The sequence below is a fragment of the Danio rerio genome, chromosome 1 (assembly GCF_049306965.1).
Source record: "Danio rerio strain Tuebingen ecotype United States chromosome 1, GRCz12tu, whole genome shotgun sequence".
In the NCBI taxonomy this organism is placed as follows: domain Eukaryota; kingdom Metazoa; phylum Chordata; class Actinopteri; order Cypriniformes; family Danionidae; genus Danio; species Danio rerio.
The window spans coordinates 53,840,788-53,861,878 of NC_133176.1; the positions used below are offsets into that span (position 1 = coordinate 53,840,788).

At 36.4% G+C, this 21,091-nt stretch overlaps 3 protein-coding genes across 14 annotated transcripts in view; 1 reads left to right on the top strand and 2 right to left on the bottom strand.

The window, feature by feature from the left end:
* The window catches only part of papss1 (3'-phosphoadenosine 5'-phosphosulfate synthase 1), a 42,505-nt gene extending 37,469 nt beyond the window's left edge, over nucleotides 1-5,036 (bottom strand). Inside the window, exons 1-4 of the mRNA NM_001128699.2 lie at nucleotides 4,797-5,036; nucleotides 3,530-3,644; nucleotides 1,555-1,790; nucleotides 919-1,057 (exon numbers count right to left, since the gene is read on the bottom strand). Of these exons, the coding sequence (NP_001122171.1) occupies nucleotides 919-1,057; nucleotides 1,555-1,790; nucleotides 3,530-3,644; nucleotides 4,797-4,856 (550 nt within the window). The 5' untranslated portion in view covers nucleotides 4,857-5,036. The remainder of the gene's footprint in view (nucleotides 1-918; nucleotides 1,058-1,554; nucleotides 1,791-3,529; nucleotides 3,645-4,796) is intronic.
* Nucleotides 5,037-5,120: 84 nt separating this feature from the next.
* Nucleotides 5,121-21,091, top strand: part of pkd2 (polycystic kidney disease 2) — a 29,061-nt gene continuing 13,090 nt past the window's right edge. For 2 of the 12 annotated variants that reach the window (XM_073937328.1, XM_073937418.1), the window contains exons 1-6: nucleotides 5,121-5,273; nucleotides 5,731-5,843; nucleotides 16,275-16,686; nucleotides 18,209-18,322; nucleotides 19,073-19,206; nucleotides 20,783-21,033. In XM_073937328.1, the coding sequence (XP_073793429.1) occupies nucleotides 16,284-16,686; nucleotides 18,209-18,322; nucleotides 19,073-19,206; nucleotides 20,783-21,033 (902 nt within the window). In that variant the 5' untranslated portion in view covers nucleotides 5,121-5,273; nucleotides 5,731-5,843; nucleotides 16,275-16,283. 12 annotated transcript variants of the gene reach the window in all.
* Nucleotides 6,037-11,791, bottom strand: LOC101885315 (uncharacterized). Its single transcript, XM_005160102.6, has 3 exons — nucleotides 10,776-11,791; nucleotides 8,572-8,604; nucleotides 6,037-8,462 (listed from the first exon to the last, which is right to left on the bottom strand). Exons 1-3 carry the CDS (start codon nucleotides 10,867-10,869, stop codon nucleotides 7,921-7,923), a joined length of 669 nt encoding a protein of 222 aa, XP_005160159.2. The 5' UTR covers nucleotides 10,870-11,791; the 3' UTR covers nucleotides 6,037-7,920.

A 21,091-nucleotide genomic window follows, 5' to 3' on the forward strand; every position in this document is an offset into this window, starting at 1 on the left:
ACGGACGGACGGACGGACGGACGGACGGACGGACGGACGGACGGACGGACGGACGGACGGACGGACAGACAGACAGACAGACAGACAGACAGACAGACAGACAGACAGACAGATAGATAGATAGATAGATAGAAAGACGGACGGACGGACGGACGGACAGACAGACAGACAGACAGACAGACAGACAGACAGACAGACAGACAGACAGACAGACAGACAGACAGATAGATAGATAGATAGATAGATAGATAGATAGATAGATAGATCCAAAGATGGACGAACGGACGGACGGACGGACGGACGGACGGACGGACGGACGGACGGACGGACGGACGGACGGACGGACGGACGGACGGACGGACGGACGGACGGACGGACGGACGGACAGACAGACAGACAGACAGACAGACAGACAGACAGACAGACAGACAGATAGATAGATAGATAGATCCAAAGATGGACGGACGGACGGACGGACGGACGGACGGACGGACGGACGGACGGACGGACGGACGGACGGACGGACGGACGGACGGACGGACGGACGGACGGACGGACGGACGGACGGACGGACGGACGGACGGACGGACAGACAGACAGACAGACAGACAGACAGACAGACAGACAGACAGACAGATAGATAGATAGATAGATAGATAGATAGATAGATAGATAGATCCAAAGATGGACGAACGGACGGACGGACGGACAGACAGACAGACAGACAGACAGACAGACAGAGACAGATAGATAGATAGATAGATAGATAGATAGATAGATAGATAGATAGATGGATAGATGGATAGATGGATGGATAGATAGCGTGTATTTTGTTAAGTTATGCTGTACACACTACAAAAAAAAAAAAAAAAAAACAGTTCACATTTATTGTATTTGCACGTCTCCCGATGGCCTCACCTCTGATTTCTCCAGCTCTGGCCCTCTTGTAGAGTCCCTTCACATCTCTCTGCTCACACACATCCAGAGGAGCATCTACAAACACCTCAAAGAACGGCAGGCCAGCAGCTTCATGGATCTTTCTTGCATTCATGCGGTCCTGGAGAAATATAGCAAAGAACTGTTACCAAATTTGACCATATAAATCATACCGTGTCTTACTGTATATTAAAATTGCTTGTTTTATTTCGGCTAGAATAAAATAATTTTTTTTCTTTTAAACCATTTTAAGATATTAAATGGTCCAATATTATTAGGCCCCTTAAGCAGTACTTTTTCCAATTAACTACAGAACAAACCATCATTATACAATGATTTACCTAATTACCCTAACTTGCCTAATTAACCTAGTTAAGCCTTTAAATATCCGTTTAAGCTGAATATTAGTGTCTTGAAAAATATCTAGTCAAATATTATTTACTGTCAACATGACAAAGATAAAATAAATCAGTTTTTAGAAAGGAGTTATTTAAACTATTATTTAGAAATGTGTTAAAAAAAATCTTTCCATTAAACAGAGGTTGAAGAAAAATATACTTGCGGCTGTATATAATACGTCACACACACATGCACTGTGTTCAGTATGATGTTTCTCACCCTGCTGTATGGGGAAATGAAGCTGGCGATACACACGAGGCCAGCGTCAGCAAACAGTTTGGCCACTTCTGCGATGCGGCGGATGTTCTCCTCGCGGTCCTCAGGGCTGAAGCCCAGGTTCTTATTAAGGCCCTGTCTGATGTTATCACCATCCAGAGTGTAGCAGGGGATGCCGTGACACACCAGATACTCCTCCAAAGCCATGCTGACCGTCGTCTTGCCCGCACCAGACAAACCTGCGCAAACACAACAGAGAAATCATGCAAATTATTTAACATTTTAGACACAACTATGATTAAATATCTGAAATTGCAATATTTTGTTTTGCTGCGAAATACAGGTACAGCAGGGAAAATAAGTACTGAACATGTCATGTTTTTTTTCCTGGGAATAATGTTTCTAAAGGAACTGTTGACATGGAATTCAACCAGATTTTGGTAAAAACCCAAACAATACACAAACATTAAAATAAAACAAAACAAAAACAATCTGGTAAATGAGGTGTGTGTAATATTAATGGAAAGACACAAGGAAAAAGACTGAACTACTGAAAAGTATTTAATTCTTTATATAAAAGCTTTTTTCATGATGGCGGCCTAAAGACGCCTCTCATGAGAAGAAAGAAGTCAAATGCATTGCTCAGACTTCAACAGAGTGCAAAAATCTTGATGGTTCTGTGGGTCTCGTCTATCAAATCTGAGCTTTATTTTGTATTCTCTATTGGATTCAAGTCAGGTGATTGGCTTGGCCATTCTACAGCTTGATTTTGGCATTTGAGAGTTTCCTTGGCTGTGTTTTGGATCATTCTCTTGTTAAAATGTCCACCCTGGTTTCATCTTCATCATCCTGTTAATGTAGATGTTGGACTGAAAAATATTCAGAAAAATGATATTAAGAAAATTGCAAGAGAACTACTGAGAGATTATAGCTGCTGTCTAAGTTTTCAGTGCCTTTGTATACCGTCCTTTCTTCATTTGTTCAGTACTTTTTCCCTGCGCCATTTTATTTTATTACGCATAACTTCATTTGTAAACTAATTAGTTTTCTTTTCTTTTCCCATATGAATTTCTTTGGTTGTTGTCAACATCCGGTGAAAATTTCAAGTCAACAGCACCTTTATAAATATGTTTTCTGAGAAAAATGGTGACATGTTCAATACCGCATTTCTCCACTGTATATTTAGATATGAATACAATTTCATTAGACGATTTGAATAGCTCTATTTGAAAAGTTTTCATTCGGTTAAATCGACAGAGATGATCAAGTCTGTTTCTATGCGGTGCATCTGCATAAAATATAATATATTGCGAAGCAAAAATAAATAAATAAACCGTGCTTTATGGTTGTATGGGGTGTCTAACAGCATTCAAGTACATCAATTGAACAATAAAATAACAAGGTTATCAATGTATTAAAAATAATAAAATATAATAATAATAATAATCATCGGGCGGCTCTGTGGCTCAGTCTTTAGCACTGTAACCTCACAGCAAAAAGGTCACTGGTTTGAGTCCCGGCTGGGCCAGTTGGCATTTCTGTGTGGTCTTTGCTTGTTCTCCCATGTTCGCGTGGGTTTTCTCCGGGTGCACCGGTTTCCCCCACAGTCTAAAGACATGAACTATAAGTAAACTGAATAAACTAAATTGGCTGTAGTGTACAAGTGTGTCTGTGAATGAGTGTTTATGGGTGTTTCCCAGTACTGGATTGCAGCTGGAAAGGCATCTACTGTGTAAAACATATGACTGTAAAAACTGCTGTGGCGACCCCTAAAAAATAAGGGACTAAGCCGGAGGGAAATTAATAAATGAATGAATGAATAATAATCATAACATTATCTTCCAATATTTCATTTACAATCTATTCTTGCCATGTGACAATTACAGACACACACGTTGCGATATCGATTCTCAAACGATATATTAATCAGCCCCACATCATGTTACATTCATTTTTCAGAATAATGTTATTACAGCACCTGTAAGCCACACGGTGCATCCTCGAAATCCACCTCTAGTGCCAACGACCTGGCCACGCTTGTTTCTGCTCACATGATGGGCTTGATACGTCACATTGGTGGCTCTTTGCATCCCCTGCAGAAATTGAAGCAAACGCATCAATTTACTTAGTTGAAGGCAGAATATTTGGGTCAAAGACAAAAATTATTGGGAAACCAGTATTTTATCCAATAAGTTAAAAGGAAATATAAAAAAAAAATACAAATAAAAAAAAATTGCACCTAAAGAACTAAGGGTACGCAGAAGAGAAAAGATACGTTTTGACTGATGCTTTATTATTCCCATTTATGAGGGGTTTAAACACAGTTTTGTGGCAATAGTCTGTGAATATAATAGCTTCTAATGGTAAAAAAATGACTAGTTTTTTTTTATAATCACACCTTATAAAAACAGTCTGCAATAACACTTTGATTGACATCCTTCATTTATACGTGTCATCAGAGGGAGAAAGCCCCGCCATTAGCGATAATCTCACCCTCATTAGAATAGGAAGTTAGTCTTGTTTTTAAATCTGCCACAATGCTGACACACAGGCATTTGTAGCTCCGCCCTCTTTTAAAAAGAGCACAATTTCATTTGCATTTAAAGCAACAGTCGTTAAAATGACACAATTAAGTGTTAAATATTTTTGAGCTGAAACTTTACATACACACTCTAGGGACATCAGAAACCTATTTTATTTTGTAAAAAAAAGAGACAGTATGTCCCTTTTAAAGTGGGTTTAGGTCATATTTTATTTTTCATTCTTTTTTTATTTATTTTTTTCTTATGACAGTTTAATTTTTGTGTTTATTAAATTACTTGTACAATATTATTTCTAAAATATGTACAATGTTTTTACATGACATATCCCATACGCATCACAGTACAAGCTAGTAAAAAATCTGTCTAAAAAAGAGATCTCACTAGGTTTTTAGACAGAGATAAGTGCTAAGAACACATTATTTATAATTAACAATATACTAATATTTCCCAGAGATGGGTTGCGGCTGGAAGGGCATCCGCTGCGTAAAAACAAGCTGGATAAGTTGGTGGTTCATTCCGCTGTGGCGGATATATATATATATATATATTCATTCAAACTTTTTATATTATTATTTAAAACGTTGTGGGTCAGATTTAGCACAGTAAACAATATATTCACATTACGATTTGTATTACTGTGAGTTATCTGAATCAACGTTATATTTGTAAAGCAAATTGTCCCTCATATATTCCGTTACTCACCCAGCTCTCAGGCGCGTTGCTCAGTTTCTGCTTCTTACTCGAGTTCCCAGATGTCTCCATTCTGCGCTACAATTAACGGATAAACAAATAAATAGTGCGATATATATATATAAATATTCGCAGGAGTTGTTTCAATAAAACACCGGGTCCACTGTGTGTGTTACTCCAGGAGGAAGCGAAGAGGTTTTTCGGGCTGCGGCACAGGAAGTGATGGAGGCCCGGACAAGTCCCACCTCTGATGCGTGCAGTCTCCGCGTAAGACATTCGCATTGGTCAGAGGAGCTTTAAGGTTGATTCTAATTGGACAATTGAGATGTCGTTCACATAGCCGTGGCAACCAAAGCAAACAAGTAGGGAAAATAGCGTGGCCAATCAGGTTCAGGTTTATATATATATTCCCCATTGACCCAGTAAATGACGGTAAAGTCATTAAAGGAAAACGGTAAAGGGATAAGAGTTAGAAGACTGGTGACACATGTAAGACCAAATTGTTTATTGTATTAACACACACTCGCACACACTCACTATCTTTTATTACTTTTATTGTGGCAGCACGGGGCGCAATGGGTAGCACAATGACCTCACAGCGAGAAGAACGCTGGTTCGAGCCCCGGCTGGGTCAGTTGGCGTTCGCGTGAGTTTCCTCCGGGTGCTCCGGTTTCCCCCATAGTCCGAAGACATGCGGTACAGTTGAATTGGGTTAGCTTAAATGTCTGTAGTGTATGAGTGTGTATGGTTGTTTCCCAGTAAAGAATTGCGGCTGGAAGGGCATCCGATGCGTAAAACATATGCCGGATAAGTTGGCAGTTCATTGCGCTGTGGCGACCCCAGATTATTAAGGGACTAAACCGAAAATTCATGAACTTGTATTGTACATTTTAGTACATATTTTATTGTGTTTGATTGACAGTTTGTCTGTTTTCACTGTTTTTAGAAACTGGAGCATCCGTAGGAAACCCACGCCAACACGGGGAGAACATGCAAACTCCACATAGAAATGCCAACTGACCAAGCCGGGGCTCGAACTAGTGACCATCTTTCTGTGAGGCGACAGTGCTAACCGCTGAGCCACCACATCGCCCTATTATATTATATGATATTATAAGTACAGTTTTATGGTAATGTACATAAAACTGAAATAATTATATATATATATATATATATATATATATATATATATATATATATATATATATATATATATATATATATATGAATGAAAAACAGTAGAAACTGACTCCTAAAATAATTTTATTTCAATTTCATGGCACATGCCGTTGCGTTGTACATTTTTATTAAAGAAATACTGCAATAAAATAATAAACCATTAAAACATTAAACAGAATGATAAGTTTACTTACCCACTATACCCACTATAATGGCAATATAGCACAGGACAGATAGCATAACTTTAAAAGTTTCAATGCTAAACATGAAATAAGAAAGCAATTTTCTATAAACACATATATGTTATCTGCATCTTTAAAGATCCCATGAAGTTGCTTTGAAATTTGCATCAATTGAATAAAAATTTTGACATAACGTAAACATAGAGTCAGGGCGGGACATATTGTAGCTCCTCCCCTTTATTAAAAACAGCTAATAATGTTTTATTTTTATCACAGCTCTGCCAGTGAGAGTAGTTGAGCTCAAGCGCATCAAATGAAAAGCAAATGATGGATTCAAAATCCCGCCTAAAGTATTGCGGTCGTGGTTAGAAAAATAATGCGCATAAACTAAATAGTGACATCATGTGTGAAATTATAACGCGTAAAACCAAAAACTAAACTCAAAATAATAAACAACATGGTCACGTACCCAAAAGATAATAAGCATGAATCAAAAAATGAAAAAGCGTTTGGACAATATCGGTTTTTCTGCTCATATTTGAATGTTTTGTTTGCTTACGGTCTTCTCATTTGCACTTGCTCCCACATTCTGCGCTTGCATTTCGAAAAGATGCAATGAGTGTTTCATTTAAATCACAGGCGGTTTTCAGTGTCATCATTGGTCCACTAGTTGAGATTGACAGTTGCTCCTCCAGCCAATCAGACGAAGGGGGAGTTCAAATATGAGCGAAAAAATTTATTTTGTCTAAACGGGTTTTCATTTTTGTTTGATAAGTTTTGGTATGCGACCATGTTGTTTATTATACTGCATTTAGATTCCCTTTCACGCATTATAATTTTATGTGCGACGTCAATATTTTAATTTAAGCGCATTATTTTTCTAACCGCGATCCCATAGAGAGCGAAGCATCTCGGATACTAGAGAGCATCTTATTGGTCAGAGGATTGGATGAGAAACTAAAGTATGAGGTGATGTCAAAAAATTGTTAATTTATTTAGACGAAAGTGACAAATTCCAAGCAATGGATGTTTATATCCTCTAAATGCAAATTTAGTGACTGTTTTGGAGCACATCAGCTTATATATCTTTATGACTAACATGCTGATAACTAACATCTAAAAAAAAACTGTGCAACAAGCAAAAAAGCGAAAACTAAACTCAGAACGATAAACAAGATCATGTACCAATAGATAATAAGGGTGAATCAAAAATGAAAACGTGATAGAACAAAATCAGTTTTTCCGCTTATATTTGACTGTTTAATGTGCTTACGGTCTTCTTATTCGCAATCCGAGTTTCATTTAAATCACGGGCGGGCTTTAGCGTCATCATTGGTCCACTAGTTGAGATTGACAGTTGCTCCTCCAGCCAATCAGACAAATGGGGAGTTCAAATGTGAGCGGGAAAAATTTATTTTATCTAAACGCATTTTTGATTAGCTTTTGGCATGCAACTTCTTTGTTTATTATTCCGCATTTAGTTTTTTACTTTATAATTTGACATTATAATTTTACACGCAATGTCAATATTTTGATTTACACTAATTATTTTTCTATCTGCCATTGCAATACTTTAGGCGGGAAATACTTGAAAGCATGTCAGAAGATTGGATGAGAAACCAAAGTATGAGGTGATGTCAAAAAAATTGTTCATTTATATAGGCGAAAGTTACGAATTCCAAGCATTGGATGTTAATATCTTTTAAATGCGAATTTTGTCACTGTTTTTGAGCACACCAGCTAATAGAGATCCTTATTTTAATCTTACAGGACCTTTAAGTACAGCGAGAAGAAATTGAACTGGGCCTCTCAGCGGCCTTCAATCTTTGATAATTTCTGAATATGTTGTAAAAATTGGTACTTTTACCACCAGGGACCTGAAAAGCCATCCCAGGCCTGACGACTACAGGTTTGATTGCCCCTGCTCCATTATTATTTTGCTTTCCTTGGCCATTGCTGTAATTCTTAGGGAAGTTCCCCATAGGTTTTCCACACACCACCCTCGCCTGAGTGTTTCCACTCATTCCTCCCGTATACGGTTTATTATTGCCTTGAGAATTGGGCAGATTCCTCATTGGTAAATACAGCCTCACAGGCGTACCGTAGTACATCCAACACAACTGCTTTTTGGGTGGTATTTTAGAGGTTGGGGCTGGCATTTGTGGTACTTGATTGCCTCTGATTGCTTCAGAAGGAGGAGTTGGGAAAAGACCGGCGGTTTCATGCTCCTCACACCCAACACCTCGCTCCTGATCCTGCGGAGTCACTTCATAACCTTCCAGAATCACAACATCTTCACCCGAACGCTTCTGAAGATCTGAATCCAGGAAGACAAACCTTGAGGACATGCCTGATGTAGGACTTTTATAAAATTTTTTATGTATTATAATGAGAGTATTTAGCATGACATTTTAGAATGTACTTACTGTGTTGACCTTGACGGCACTTAATATTTCTGCCTGAAAAAACAAAAATTAATACAAAAGACTTTAGAATATAATATTGCAAAGTACTTTCAAAAAATTCAGGGTTCAACAAAATTAATTTATGTCATCCCAATACAAATCGATTAAGTTAACGTAATGCATTTAAGTTGATTGAGCATAAAACAATTAAGTTGCCCAAAAAAATATCAAGAATTGTGTTGTTTCTGCTTATTTTAAATAAGTAGTTTGAACAAGCAGTAAAAAACATTTCTCTGAGTGTATTTATTTACAACTTTGGCATCTACGTTTAGCGCAAAATTGTAGACTTGCTATAAAATTAAGCATTAAGTTATCAAAGCAAGGCCCATTGGTTAAGTAATAAATTAACTAATAGAATTGTGAATGTGTATAAAACTTTTAATGAACTCATTCACAAGTGGGGGTGAAGCAGTAGGTAGTGCTGTCGCCTCACAGCAAGAAGGGCGCTGTGTTGCTGGTTCGAACCTCGGCTCAGTTGGCATTTCTGTGTGGAGTTTGCATGTCCGCATGGGTTTCGTCCGCGTGCTCCGATTTCCCCCACAGTCCAAAGACATGCGGTACAGGTGAATTAGGAAGGCTAAGTTGTCCGTAGTGTGTGTATGTGTGTGTGTGGATGTTTCCCAGGGATGGGTTGTGGCTGGAAAGGCAGCCGCTGCGTAAAAATGCGCTGGATAAGTTGGTGGTTCATTCCGCTGCGGCAACCTCGGGTTAATAAAGGGACTAAGCCGATAAGAAAATGAAATGAATTATTTACAAGTGTTTTCAGTTTATTTACACTTTTAAGTTGCATCTTGGGACCTTGATCTTTTTTGTCTAAAGTTTAAATAAGTGACTTTTATTAACATTGTTAGTACACTAAAAAAGTCCAGATTTTTCACAGTAAATTACATTAGTATCACTTTACAGTATTTAACTAATTTTATTGTGAAATTAAGGCAGGTTGCATGATTACAGCAAACTACTGTAAAATGAGCTATATTTTTTGCATGTTATTTAAAGGCATTCAATCTCTTAATTTCATTCAACATATACATTAATACAAATGAACGTTTATGCTAGTGTTGGCACTTTTTAGATATCTAGAAATGACAGAATGTTGTTGCAGCTCCAAAAACAATTTGGTTGCATCTTTAAAAATAACTTGAAAGAAAATCCTCCTGTTTTGAAATTACATGAATATCATAGTAATTTTTTTTCATTTTTGGGTGCACTGCTCTTTTATTTGGCTTTATAATGTTAACATGGAAATAATAAATACGTTTTAATAAACATAATTTTGTGCTTAGCTAAAAACAAAAGTAATTGATTCATAAAACCAAACACTGTTAAACACCCAAAATGATTTCAAAGTCAGGGTAAATGTCAGAATGAATAGCACAGGATCACTTGAATACACGCCTGCTTCACAGTAAAATATAGTTAATTCTACAGAATAATACTGTGAAAGCATCCTAATGGACTTTACTATCTTCTGTGCAGTAACACCGTATGGCTGTAATTTCACAGTAATTCAATGCACCAAAGTCACAGTAAATAACTGTGAACAACCTTACAGCAATTAGCTGTAATTTAGTAGTTTAGCCAGTAATTTACTGTGAATTTAAGGTAAACATTTGTACAGTGTTAAACAATATATAATAAATTACACAGTTGAAGGGAAAATTATGAGATGGATTTTTTTCTGTAATATTTCCCAAGAGATGTTCAACGAAGCACAACATTTTTTTTTTCATATTTTCTTCTTTCTTGAAGGTTATTTCCTTTAGTTCAGCTGGTTTAAAAGCAGTTTTTAGTTTTTAAAAACTATTTTAAGGTCAGTATTATTAGCCTCCTTACAAAATAGTCTACAAATATGTATCGTCAACATCCAAAGACAAAAGAAACTAGTTATTGGAAATATTAGAAACTACTTTTTTTATTTTATTATTTATTTATTTGAGAAAAAAAAATCTACTCTCTGCTAAACGACACATGGGAATTTTTTTGGGGAAAAAAATCAACTTCACAGAATCACAGAACAATTTGCTTTCAACTGCATTGAAATAAATGCACACAATAACAAAGGAAGTACTGACAGATCATGGTTTTTGTACTGAAATTAACCCAGACAACATTTTAAACTATAACTATGCAAACTCAAAAAACGACGCCTTTGACAAACGTACCTTCTGAGTTATATGTCTGTAAGGTGAAAACCAATGCAGCAAGCAGTCCGAGAGCAATGTTAACATCCATGGCTGCAAATGAAGCAGAGATCATGTTAACACCCCTTTATATTTGCTTTAATCCAGGACTTGTGGAGCGCCACAAATTGTGAAATCGCTCTAGGCATTGACTAAATGACTGCATTAGACACTTTTTAATTATGTCTGAATATTTTTTATATGTGGCCGCAGCATTCGCTGTTCTGACAGGTATTGTGAGAAAGTCAAACAAACCTGGATCTGGAGAATATTTCATATAATAAAAACAATTGAGGCTTACTTTGGATTTTTAATCATCCTGGTCATGAAATATGGTCACCACAGCTATGTACACAGAGGTTGCATATGCATTTTCATTATCTTATTTAATTATTTTATTTTTTTTGCGCTAATTAGTTTGTCCACAATATTACAACACTGAACTGGGCCAGCACGGTGGCGCTGTGGATAGTGTAGAGTTTGCACGTTCTCCCCATGTTCGCGTGGGTTTCCTCCGGGTGCTCCGGTTTCCCCCACAGTCCAAACGCATGTGATATAGGTGAACTCAATAAGCTAATTTGGCTGTAGTGCATGTGTGTGAATGTGAGTGTTTGGGTGTTTCCCAGTACTGGGTTGCAGTTGAAAGAGCTTCAACTGTGTAAAACATATGCTAGATGATTGGTGGTTCATTCTGATGTGGCGACCTCTGATTTATAAGAGACTAAGCCGAAGGAAAAGGAATGAATGAATGAATAAACAACAATTCGTACCAGACTCAACCATTCCCGATGGTATTTGGCATTATTATACATTAATAATGGGTTCAGTTTACAGTAAATGATCAATCTGTTTGCTAAAATATAATTCCAGTTTAGATACTCAGGCGAAAGTGTGACATTTGATCATGCTAATGATGCTGAAGAAAATGTTGATTCAGACGAAAGACATGTACTTCAAACCCTCTATGATCATTATCAGCGTGTGAGATGTCTTTCAACTTGTCTGAGGCTGCAAATGACTCATTGACGACTGCCTCATGGCAAAACATAGCCTTGCCCTGCTATTTCAGACACCAGAAAAACAATCAACTTCATTGCGTATTGAATGTCTGATTGAGTCTTGCCCCAGAATTGAGGAAATGATATGCTTCGTGTATGCTTTTATGTCTATTTGTTAGAGGTAAACACGTATTTTACTACTAGACTGCATTAGTGCTTGTTCACTTTACCAATTGTCTCACATCTTCCCAATTTATTTAGATTTTCAAACTGGATTTTAAGTGTTTTGGTTAAACCAACCAGCCACAATGCGAGTCACAAAATGACAAACTTTGATTTGAAGCAAACAAGTATATGAAAACGTTACTGAGAACTACAATCCCACGAATCATCGCAAATAAAATTTGAAAATGTTGGAGAAGTGTTATTCATTTAAAGTTGTAGGTTACAGAAACAGTACATTTATTTCAATATATTTACTTTAGAAAAATGAATAAGGGCGGCGCAGTGGTGCAGTGGGTAGCGCTGTCGCCTCACAGCAAAAAGGTCGAGCCTCAGTTGGCAGTTCTGTGTGGAGTTTGCATGTTCTCCTCGTGTTCGTGTGGGCTTCCTCTAGGTGCTCCTGTTTCCCCTACAGTCCAAAGACATGCGCTATAGGTGAATTGGGTAAGCTAAACTGTCCGTTATGTATGTGTGTGAATGAGAGTATGGGTGTTTTCCAGTGCTGGGTTGCAGCTGGAAGGGCATCCGCTGCGTAAAGCAGGGGTTCCCAAACTTTTCAGGCCGCGACCCCCAAATTGACAATGCCAGTGACTCGTGACCCCCAATATCCTCTGAGGTGGTTATAAATACAGAAACCTTGCATGCAATGGCACACACACACCAATGGACCCAAGTCTATTCTTCTTTTAATTTTTTTATGTATGAGAGCTTTAAATGGGCCACAAAGTTTAACCAGGTGTTATGAAATCTGCTGCATCTGACGCTATTGCTGTGTCTTTAATACAATGCAATTACCCCAGGGGTTGCAATCCAAGTAGTAACTATAAGCTACTATAGTAACTATATATGGTATAAATGACTATTTTTTTCTCTTCAGAAGGTTATGGATAAAATATGGTAATTCTTATGGTTTAATAAAAATAAATAGATTTTTGGAAACCACCAGGCGACCCCCCTTCATTGTCCCGCGACCCCTCGGGGGGTCCCGACCCCCACTTTGAGAACCATTGGCGTAAAGCATATGCTGGATAAGTTGGTGGTTCATTCCACTGTGGCAACCACTGATAAAAAAGGGACTAAGCTGAAGGAAAATTAATGAATATTTAAGTATTTCATTAGAGTAGGTGGAGCTCCTTCGCTTGCCTTGTCTCTCTGATTGGTGGAATTTTCTGTAGTTTATAATAAATATATTATGGGTTCAACAAAAACATACTGTACATGGCTAATGAAGATGAAAGCTATCAATTGGTTTCTCTTCAAAGCATCACATTTTCCATATTATTCCAGCAAATTTGACAAATATGCGGAAAATACTCCGATTAAATAGAAGAATATACTCAGTTAAAATAGATGGGTTAAAAATACCCCAACATATAACCCAACTATAGGTTATTATAGCACCTTCCCAACTTCCCAGGGTTATTTTAACCCAATGCATTGGGTTATTTTGACTGAATGTTATTACTATACTATTACTAGTACTACTAATGTCATAATTTTGGGTATGTTAATAAATAACATACAGTATTCAGAAATATTGAAAATGCTATGTTTGCATTACATTTAAAGTTTCAGACACTTTTGTTAAAATAAATCAAGAATCACAAACAATGAAGAAACAGAACAAAGTACAGAAAGTTAGCAACCGTGCAAGCAGAAAATCATGTGTTGATGGAGCAGAATATGGAGTTCTGTGCTGTGTGACTGTCCAGCAGCTGCAGCAGGCTTCACTTAGTGTCCACAATGTACAATACACTGAAAAAAAAATTATTCAAAGATGATTCCCTGGACTTACTCATTTTTTTTTATGTTAAGTGGTTGTAAACAATTTATTTGGGCTGATTTTAAACAAACAAATTAAGTTGAACAATATTAAATTAAATTTGATTGTTTAAATTCAACACAAATAAATTGTTTGCAACAGTTCTGCATGCAACACTTTTTTCAGTGTACATTTAAACCACATTTAAAAGCTTCTAAAAAGCAAAAACTGTAGACATGATTTAATATAGATTGGCTATGAATTGAGCGTTTGTATCATTAATAATAAAAGTGCTCATGAAATAAACACTACCTGGAGAGGTTATTTGATATGAAAAAAAAAACAATATTATTGCGTTAGAGCTTAAATAAACGTAACAATGTCAAAAAAACAGGTAAAGTATAGATTGGATATGCCACCAGCCAGAAGTGCGATATGTACATCAACTACAGTACCATTTTTAAGGACATTGTATTTATTTATTTTTTTGTATTTTGTAAATCAAAATATTGACAAAATAAACAAAGGGGTCGCGTAAAAAAAGATATCAATTAAAAATGAAAATGTGTTTAGACAAAATCTTATCGCTCATATTTCAATTCCCCTTCTGCTGGAGGAGCAACTGTCAATCTCGACTAGTGGACCAATGATGACACTGAAATCCGCCCGTGATTTAAATGAAACTCGCATTGCATCTTTTAGAATAATTTTGTCTTAATGCGTTTTCATTTTTAATACACACTCATTATCTTTTGGTATGTGACCTTGTTGTTTATTATTCTGCGTTTAGTTTTTGGTTATATTTTTTCAGGCGATTTCAATATTTTGATTTACGTGTAAACTACTATATGTAGCTACTATATGTCCCGCCCTGACTTCTTGTTTCCGTTACAGTAAAAATTTAATTCAAAATGCACATTTCAACGCACTTCACAGGACCTTTAAACGGTAAAGTCTAGATCGAATCCACGGCTGGCCAGAAGTGCGATATGCATATCAATATAGCAGCATGTTTAAATTCCATGTATAACAATAGTTAATTTTTTACGTTACTGTGATGGTTGGGTTTAGGGTTGAGGTGGGGGTAGGTGTTAAAAAATACAATTTACTGGGTAATTTAATATAGCATAAATAACACTCGGTAACTACTGTTCTTACGTTACTGTGCCGGTTGGGCTTAATAAAATACAATAAATGGGAAATTTAATAAATAACATAAATAATTCTCAGTAACTTCCAGTTGCAACCATATCCGATCTAGCAACAACCACAAAAACAACATTACGCAACTATATTAATACAGCTGTTCTGTGTTAGTTAAATCAGTTGACCTTTGAAATTCTAAATTTTTAACCCAACTGGTTATTACATAAATAACCCAATAATGGTTACAATTACCCAAACAAAGCACCAAACAAACCCAACTGGTTAAGTTATAAATAAATAGCCCAATAAAGGTTAAAAATAACCCAACAAATAACCAAATGTTTTTAACTCAACCATTGGGTTAAATAAATTACTCAACATTTTTAGAGTATTGACAGTTAAAAGATAATACACAGGCAGGATTTCCTCTTACGCTTTAATTATGCTTTATTATGTACGGAATTGTTTTATTCCTTATATACAAATGAACTATTGTGGTAATTAACCGATTTACTTTATAAGATTAAGTGGTGGAACAGAATTTTGACTTTATATTTTGATTGGCTCATCGAACGGTCACTCACTAGTCTCATCCAATCAAGGAAAAGGGGCGAGATCTAGTTGCCTGGTAGCAACAGTCACAAACAGCGTTAAAGCGAGTGTTGTGAATGCAAGTAGTTCTAAATATAAGTTTAGAGTCACAATTTTAGGATAATTTTTATAAATTATTGTCCATTACTTTAAAAACGATTTTAACTACTTAATAATCACGTGTTAATATAATGTAAACCATTATTTTTTTTATTTTATGAATTTTATTTTTCATTAAAAAAGCATTTTTGTGAGTGTCAGTGAGCGTGTGTGTAGGACAGAAAGGGAGGAGCTGCTCTAAAAAGGGAAATGTTGAAGTTTCCAGAGGTTGATGTCAGTGTAACTGGATTCCTCCAGTCTGGAAACAACTGGGAACAAGATGGCTGAGTTTGGACTGGAAATGAGTTTTTCTCCACTCGCACCAAAAGCTGGACTGAAACCTCTCGAAATGATTTTCAAGTAAAGCCTGCAAGTATAAAGCTTTCTTAAGGTACTCGGGTGCGTTTTTTAGACAGAAAAGCATCCAGCGGTTTGTGTTTAGTTTCCTCAAACGCGTTTTCTCGCTATTTCTATTGCATAACACCTTAAAAGTCGATTTAGTGCTTTTTTAAACATCTGAAAACCCCGTTAGACTTAACAGAAATCAACATCAAAACTTTTTTAACTCAAATAAAGAATCGCTTTGCGCATTTTCGCATTAAGACAGAGTAAAAAGCGACTAAAATGCAGTCGTTTGTTTATATTAATGTAATGTTACTGTAGAAATACACGATGAGCTCCAGTCGCGTTCGTCCTCAAGCGCCGCAGAGCCCGGCGGCATCTGCATCCGCATCTCCTCCACCGCATGAAGGCATCGAGATGGAAAAAATGCATCATGAAGAAGTGGGCCTCGGAGTGCCCGATGAGACCCCCTCCTCTCCGCCAACCTCCAGCTCCAGACAGGCATGGAGCCGGGACAACCCAGGGTTCGAGCCGGAGGAGGGGATGATGGAGGCGGACTGGCCCCCGGAGAGTCAGGGCCGGAGGTCTGTGTCCACGACGTCCAGCAGCAGCAGCGGCGGCGTCCCGGGGAACTTCTCCGGTATCAGTGCGCGGATCAACAGAGGACTTTACCCGACTCCTCCAGCACAAGAGCACCGCAGCTGTGGGAAGAGGATACTGGAGAAAATGAGAGGTCAAACTTTTGCTTGTATTGTCTTATTGAAGTGCTACTAACCATTGTTACGAGTATTTAAAGGGATAGTTCACCGAAAAATGAAAATTCTGTTAGCATTAACTCACCCAATACTTGTTTCAAACCTGTAGGAGTTTCTTTCCTCTGTTAAACAAAATAGAAGATATTCTGAAAAAATGCTGAAAACCACTGCCATAGTATTTTTTATACTATGTTTGTAATCACAAGTTATGAGCTTTAAAATAGTGTTCAACAACTATGACAACTGAAAAAAAACTGCATTGGAAGTCAATGGTTACAGGTTTTTAGGATTTTTTTAAAATTAATACAGGTTTGAAAGTACTTGAGCGTAAGTAAATAGTGAGTAAATTCTTGTATTTTGGGTGAACTATATCTTTAATTCCTTAAACAACTAGCTTTGAAAGATAATTTGTGGTAAGTTTAAAATGCAAACAATAAATCACTTTACAAATGAAGTTTACTACAGTATATACTAAAACATGTAAGCTATACTTGCTTCTAATAGATAGCCTTCTCATAAATCACACTAAATTTACCAAAACAAGATGGTAAAGATTTTTAGATTGTTTTTAAAAAGTTTTTTTTTCATATTTGTAACCATCAATATCAAACACTTTGATACTGTAAACAAGCACTTTTCATAAAATTGGGATAAATTTATTTCTTATTCAATTGATCAAAGGATATATTCAAGACTTTTGCATTCTTAATAAACCCAATTCTTTTACAAATAGTTTTTTGTTCTAATCAAGAGCCTTCACGTGAAAAAATCAAGTAGCCTTGCACACCGGGATTTCAACCCTAGTAAATCAGAACCAGCATTTGGATTTCTGAAGGTGTAACACTGAAGAATATTTAATAAGATTTAGGTCTGGGCAAAAAAGATTTCAATTAATGAATAATAAAAAACTGTTGATTCAGTATACTGTCTCTAAAGCAGTTTATGTACATTTGAATATAGACCATTTCAATGAGGTGATGGCATTGGTTCATGAACATTTACTGCCTGTTATTAAACTATTTATTAACTGTAATAAGAGGCAATTTAATCATAACTTATTATTAAAACAGCTATCATAGCATAACTATCATAACAGCTCTTTTTGGATTCTCGGAAGCTATAGAAATTAAAAATGTATAACAGCAAATACGTTGGGACTATTGTTTTTGTTCACATCCCTCAAAATGGTCTAAGCATATTTCATATTTTAAATATTGATTATTCATTGCATGCATCTGAACTAAATATTTTTAAAATAAATTTGTTTAAATGTACCCATGTCTAACTTGTATTGTAGATTGTATCCTACAGATGTCAGAAACTAAATTTATTTTTGTTAATTTACCATTAGCCTGCACATTCAATCTGTAAAAGATATATTTTAAAGGCATTAGAAAATCTGATAAACCATAAACATTTAAAGTTAGAGTGTGATTTTTTTTATATAGTCACTGATAAAAAATTGACAATTTTAACTGACATCTAATTTCTCTATTTCAGTGTTGTGGGATACTCGTCTTTTGGGTGAGAGCAACAGTAACAGAGAGATGTACTTGAAAACCGTCCTGCGAGAAATGATCACCTACATCCTCTTCCTGCTCACCCTCTGCATAAGTAGGTTGAAAACTACATGATAGAGTGATACCAGGCTCAAATTACACAACAACAGCTTCACGATTTCTTTATGATAGTGTCATTAAAGTGTCATTTTTCTCATTAAAGGTTCTGTGAAATTAAAATAATATATTTTTTTTTTAGATGTTTGAATCAGTATGTTAGTTTTAGGATATCTTTAAGCTAGTTGTGGATTTCTTCAGATGAGCAGTGCGATCTGATGAAGCAATATTTAGAGGTGAACTCGTTCCTTTCGAGTGCGCATGCGCATTAGATGCCAATTTTGCTTGATTAGAACGTTTAGAAAGGAAACTTATGAGACAGTTGTTGTTTAATTTTATTATTGTAATGTAATTGGCAAACAGTTTTAGAGAATTTGATGTTTTCTTTATTTAGACAGAATGCTTGACTATACTGCCCGAGAGGCATTTCAACGATGGCCGTCGAATGAAATGACTTGCCTTAAAGGGACTTTGGTCATATCTGGTCTTATGAGGACTAAGTTGTTTCTAATTATTAAATGAAAACAGGCTTTTAGGAACCCTAGCAATACTACAGAATCAGATTATGAAAGAAACACATCTATAAACTAAGTGCATTACATTTATGAAGAAAATACAGAAAACATTAATTTAAAAAATGGACATTTACGAGCATCTTGACTGCTTTCCAGTGCTTTCCCTGCTGCTGAATCTGATCCTGCTATTCTGTAATTCATCATTGATTTCTTTAAATGTCATTTTTCCACAGTAACCTATGGAATGGTGAGCACCAACATGTACTACTACACCAAAGTCATGTCTCAACTCTTTTTGGATACGCCACTGTCAAGTGGAGAGCCAACCAACTTCAAGAGCCTTTCAACCATGGAGGACTTCTGGAAAGTAATTATTTCGTTAACTTTAATGCTCTTTCTCGGTTATAATTCCAACAGCTGCATTTGTTCAAAAGTTAAAGAATTATTATTGTAAACGGAAACTGTCTTGATTTACAGCCCCATGTAATGTCACCCATCTTTGGAACTCAAAATCATGTTATTTTTTATCATATCTGAGAGATTTCTGTCCCACTGACATCCATAGTAGCAACCAAAAGTAGTCAGTGGCTGATTTTCCCCCCAACATACTTCACCATATTTTCTTTAGACTTCAACAGAAGTTTGGAACAAGTGGAGGATGAGGAAATGATGACAAAGTTCATTTTGGGGTTAACTATCCCCTCAACTCAAAACTAAAGTAGAGTCATTTGCCATAACTAATCTAACTCGCATACAGTTGAAGACAGAATTATTAGCCCCCTATAAAAAAAAATTATAGCTTAAAGGGGCTAATAATTTTGACCTTAAAATGTTTTTAAACTGCTTTTATTCTAGCCGAAATAAAACAAATAAGACTTTGTCCAGAAGAAAAAATATTATCAGACATACTGTGAAAATTTCCTCTGATAAACATAATTTGGGAAATATTAAAAAAAAAAAAATCCAATTGGGGGGCTAATAATTCTGACTTCTACTGAATAAACAAACATTTTGTAACCAATGCTGCATCTCAATTTGCATACTTATACGCTGTCCTAAAAGTATGTACGGTTTTGTAAAGAAATAGTTAATATTTTTAAGTGTGTAACAGAAGAGTATGCAAGCTTTGGGACACACTACTTCCTCATTAAAGGATCGTTATGTTGCTTAGTTACATGCCCTGTCAATCATCTTGACACATCATACACATTTCTTTCATCTTTAATTGCCCACATGAAGCAGCTATTTGCAAGTCTTCCATGCAGAGATATCTCCTCAGGTCTTTGAATAATTATGCATTCAGAAGTGAATGTCTAAACATGTCTATACATAAGTTCACACTGTTTTTGCAGATGAAATACAAAACAGAAAATGCGATTTAAATATTTTCTAGTGGGCTAGACATTAAATAATAATCATTTAAACAACCAAAGCCTCTCTACACAGGTCCATAATGTTTGAAGATTGTTTATACTTTGTTGTACTAATCGAATTCATATTCAACACGCAATGTATTGTGGACAATATTAGCAGGTAGAGTGCGGACGTTCCATACTTCCAATTTCCACCAAAAATAGTACACCATCCAGGAACCTTTGGCTTACATACTATGTCTTGGGTCGGATACTATTTAGGATGCGAATTGGGAAGCAGCACAAGTAGTTGACTAGCAGACACACATCCTAAATATAAGGTGATTAGAAAAGAAATCCTACAGGACATCCTACCATAAATCCTCTCAAGTAGCTTCATGGGATTGTAAAGTGTCCATTGGTTGCGCACCTCGAATTTTCACTGGAAGTAGTAGGTAATTTTGTGTACTTAGTGTTTTTATAAATTTTATAAATACTATGATTTTGACTCGCAAGTTATTTTGTGTGGGTCTGGAATGACATGAGGGTGAATAAACGATGACAGTATTTGATGACAATTATTATCTGTAGTTCACAGAAGGCCCGTTTCTTAACGGCATGTACTGGGAGCTCTGGTACAACAACAAGAGTCTCCCAGAAAACCAGAGTCTGATCTATTACGAGAACCTCCTGCTGGGCGTCCCGCGTCTCCGACAGCTCAGAGTACGCAATGAGTCTTGTTCTGTCCATGAGGATCTGCGAGACGAGGTTTACGACTGCTACAACGTCTACTCTCCTGCCAATGAGGACAAGGCACCATTCGGCCCCAAGAATGGCACTGCGTATGTTAAATTTCGATACATTTAAATTTAAATAGTAAACTAGAGGCTGATTTGTGGT

Excerpts from the sequence above, each read along its gene's own strand:
- LOC101885315 (XM_005160102.6), bottom strand. The coding sequence starts at position 10,869 with ATGATCTCTGCTTCATTTGCAGCCATGGATGTTAACATTGCTCTCGGA. Across the intron at positions 8,605-10,775 it reads ACAGACATATAACTCAGAAG|GCAGAAATATTAAGTGCCGT; the intron begins GTACGTTTGTCA and ends TTGTTTTTTCAG. Across the intron at positions 8,463-8,571 it reads GTGCCGTCAAGGTCAACACA|ATCTTCAGAAGCGTTCGGGT; the intron begins GTAAGTACATTC and ends TCCTGGATTCAG.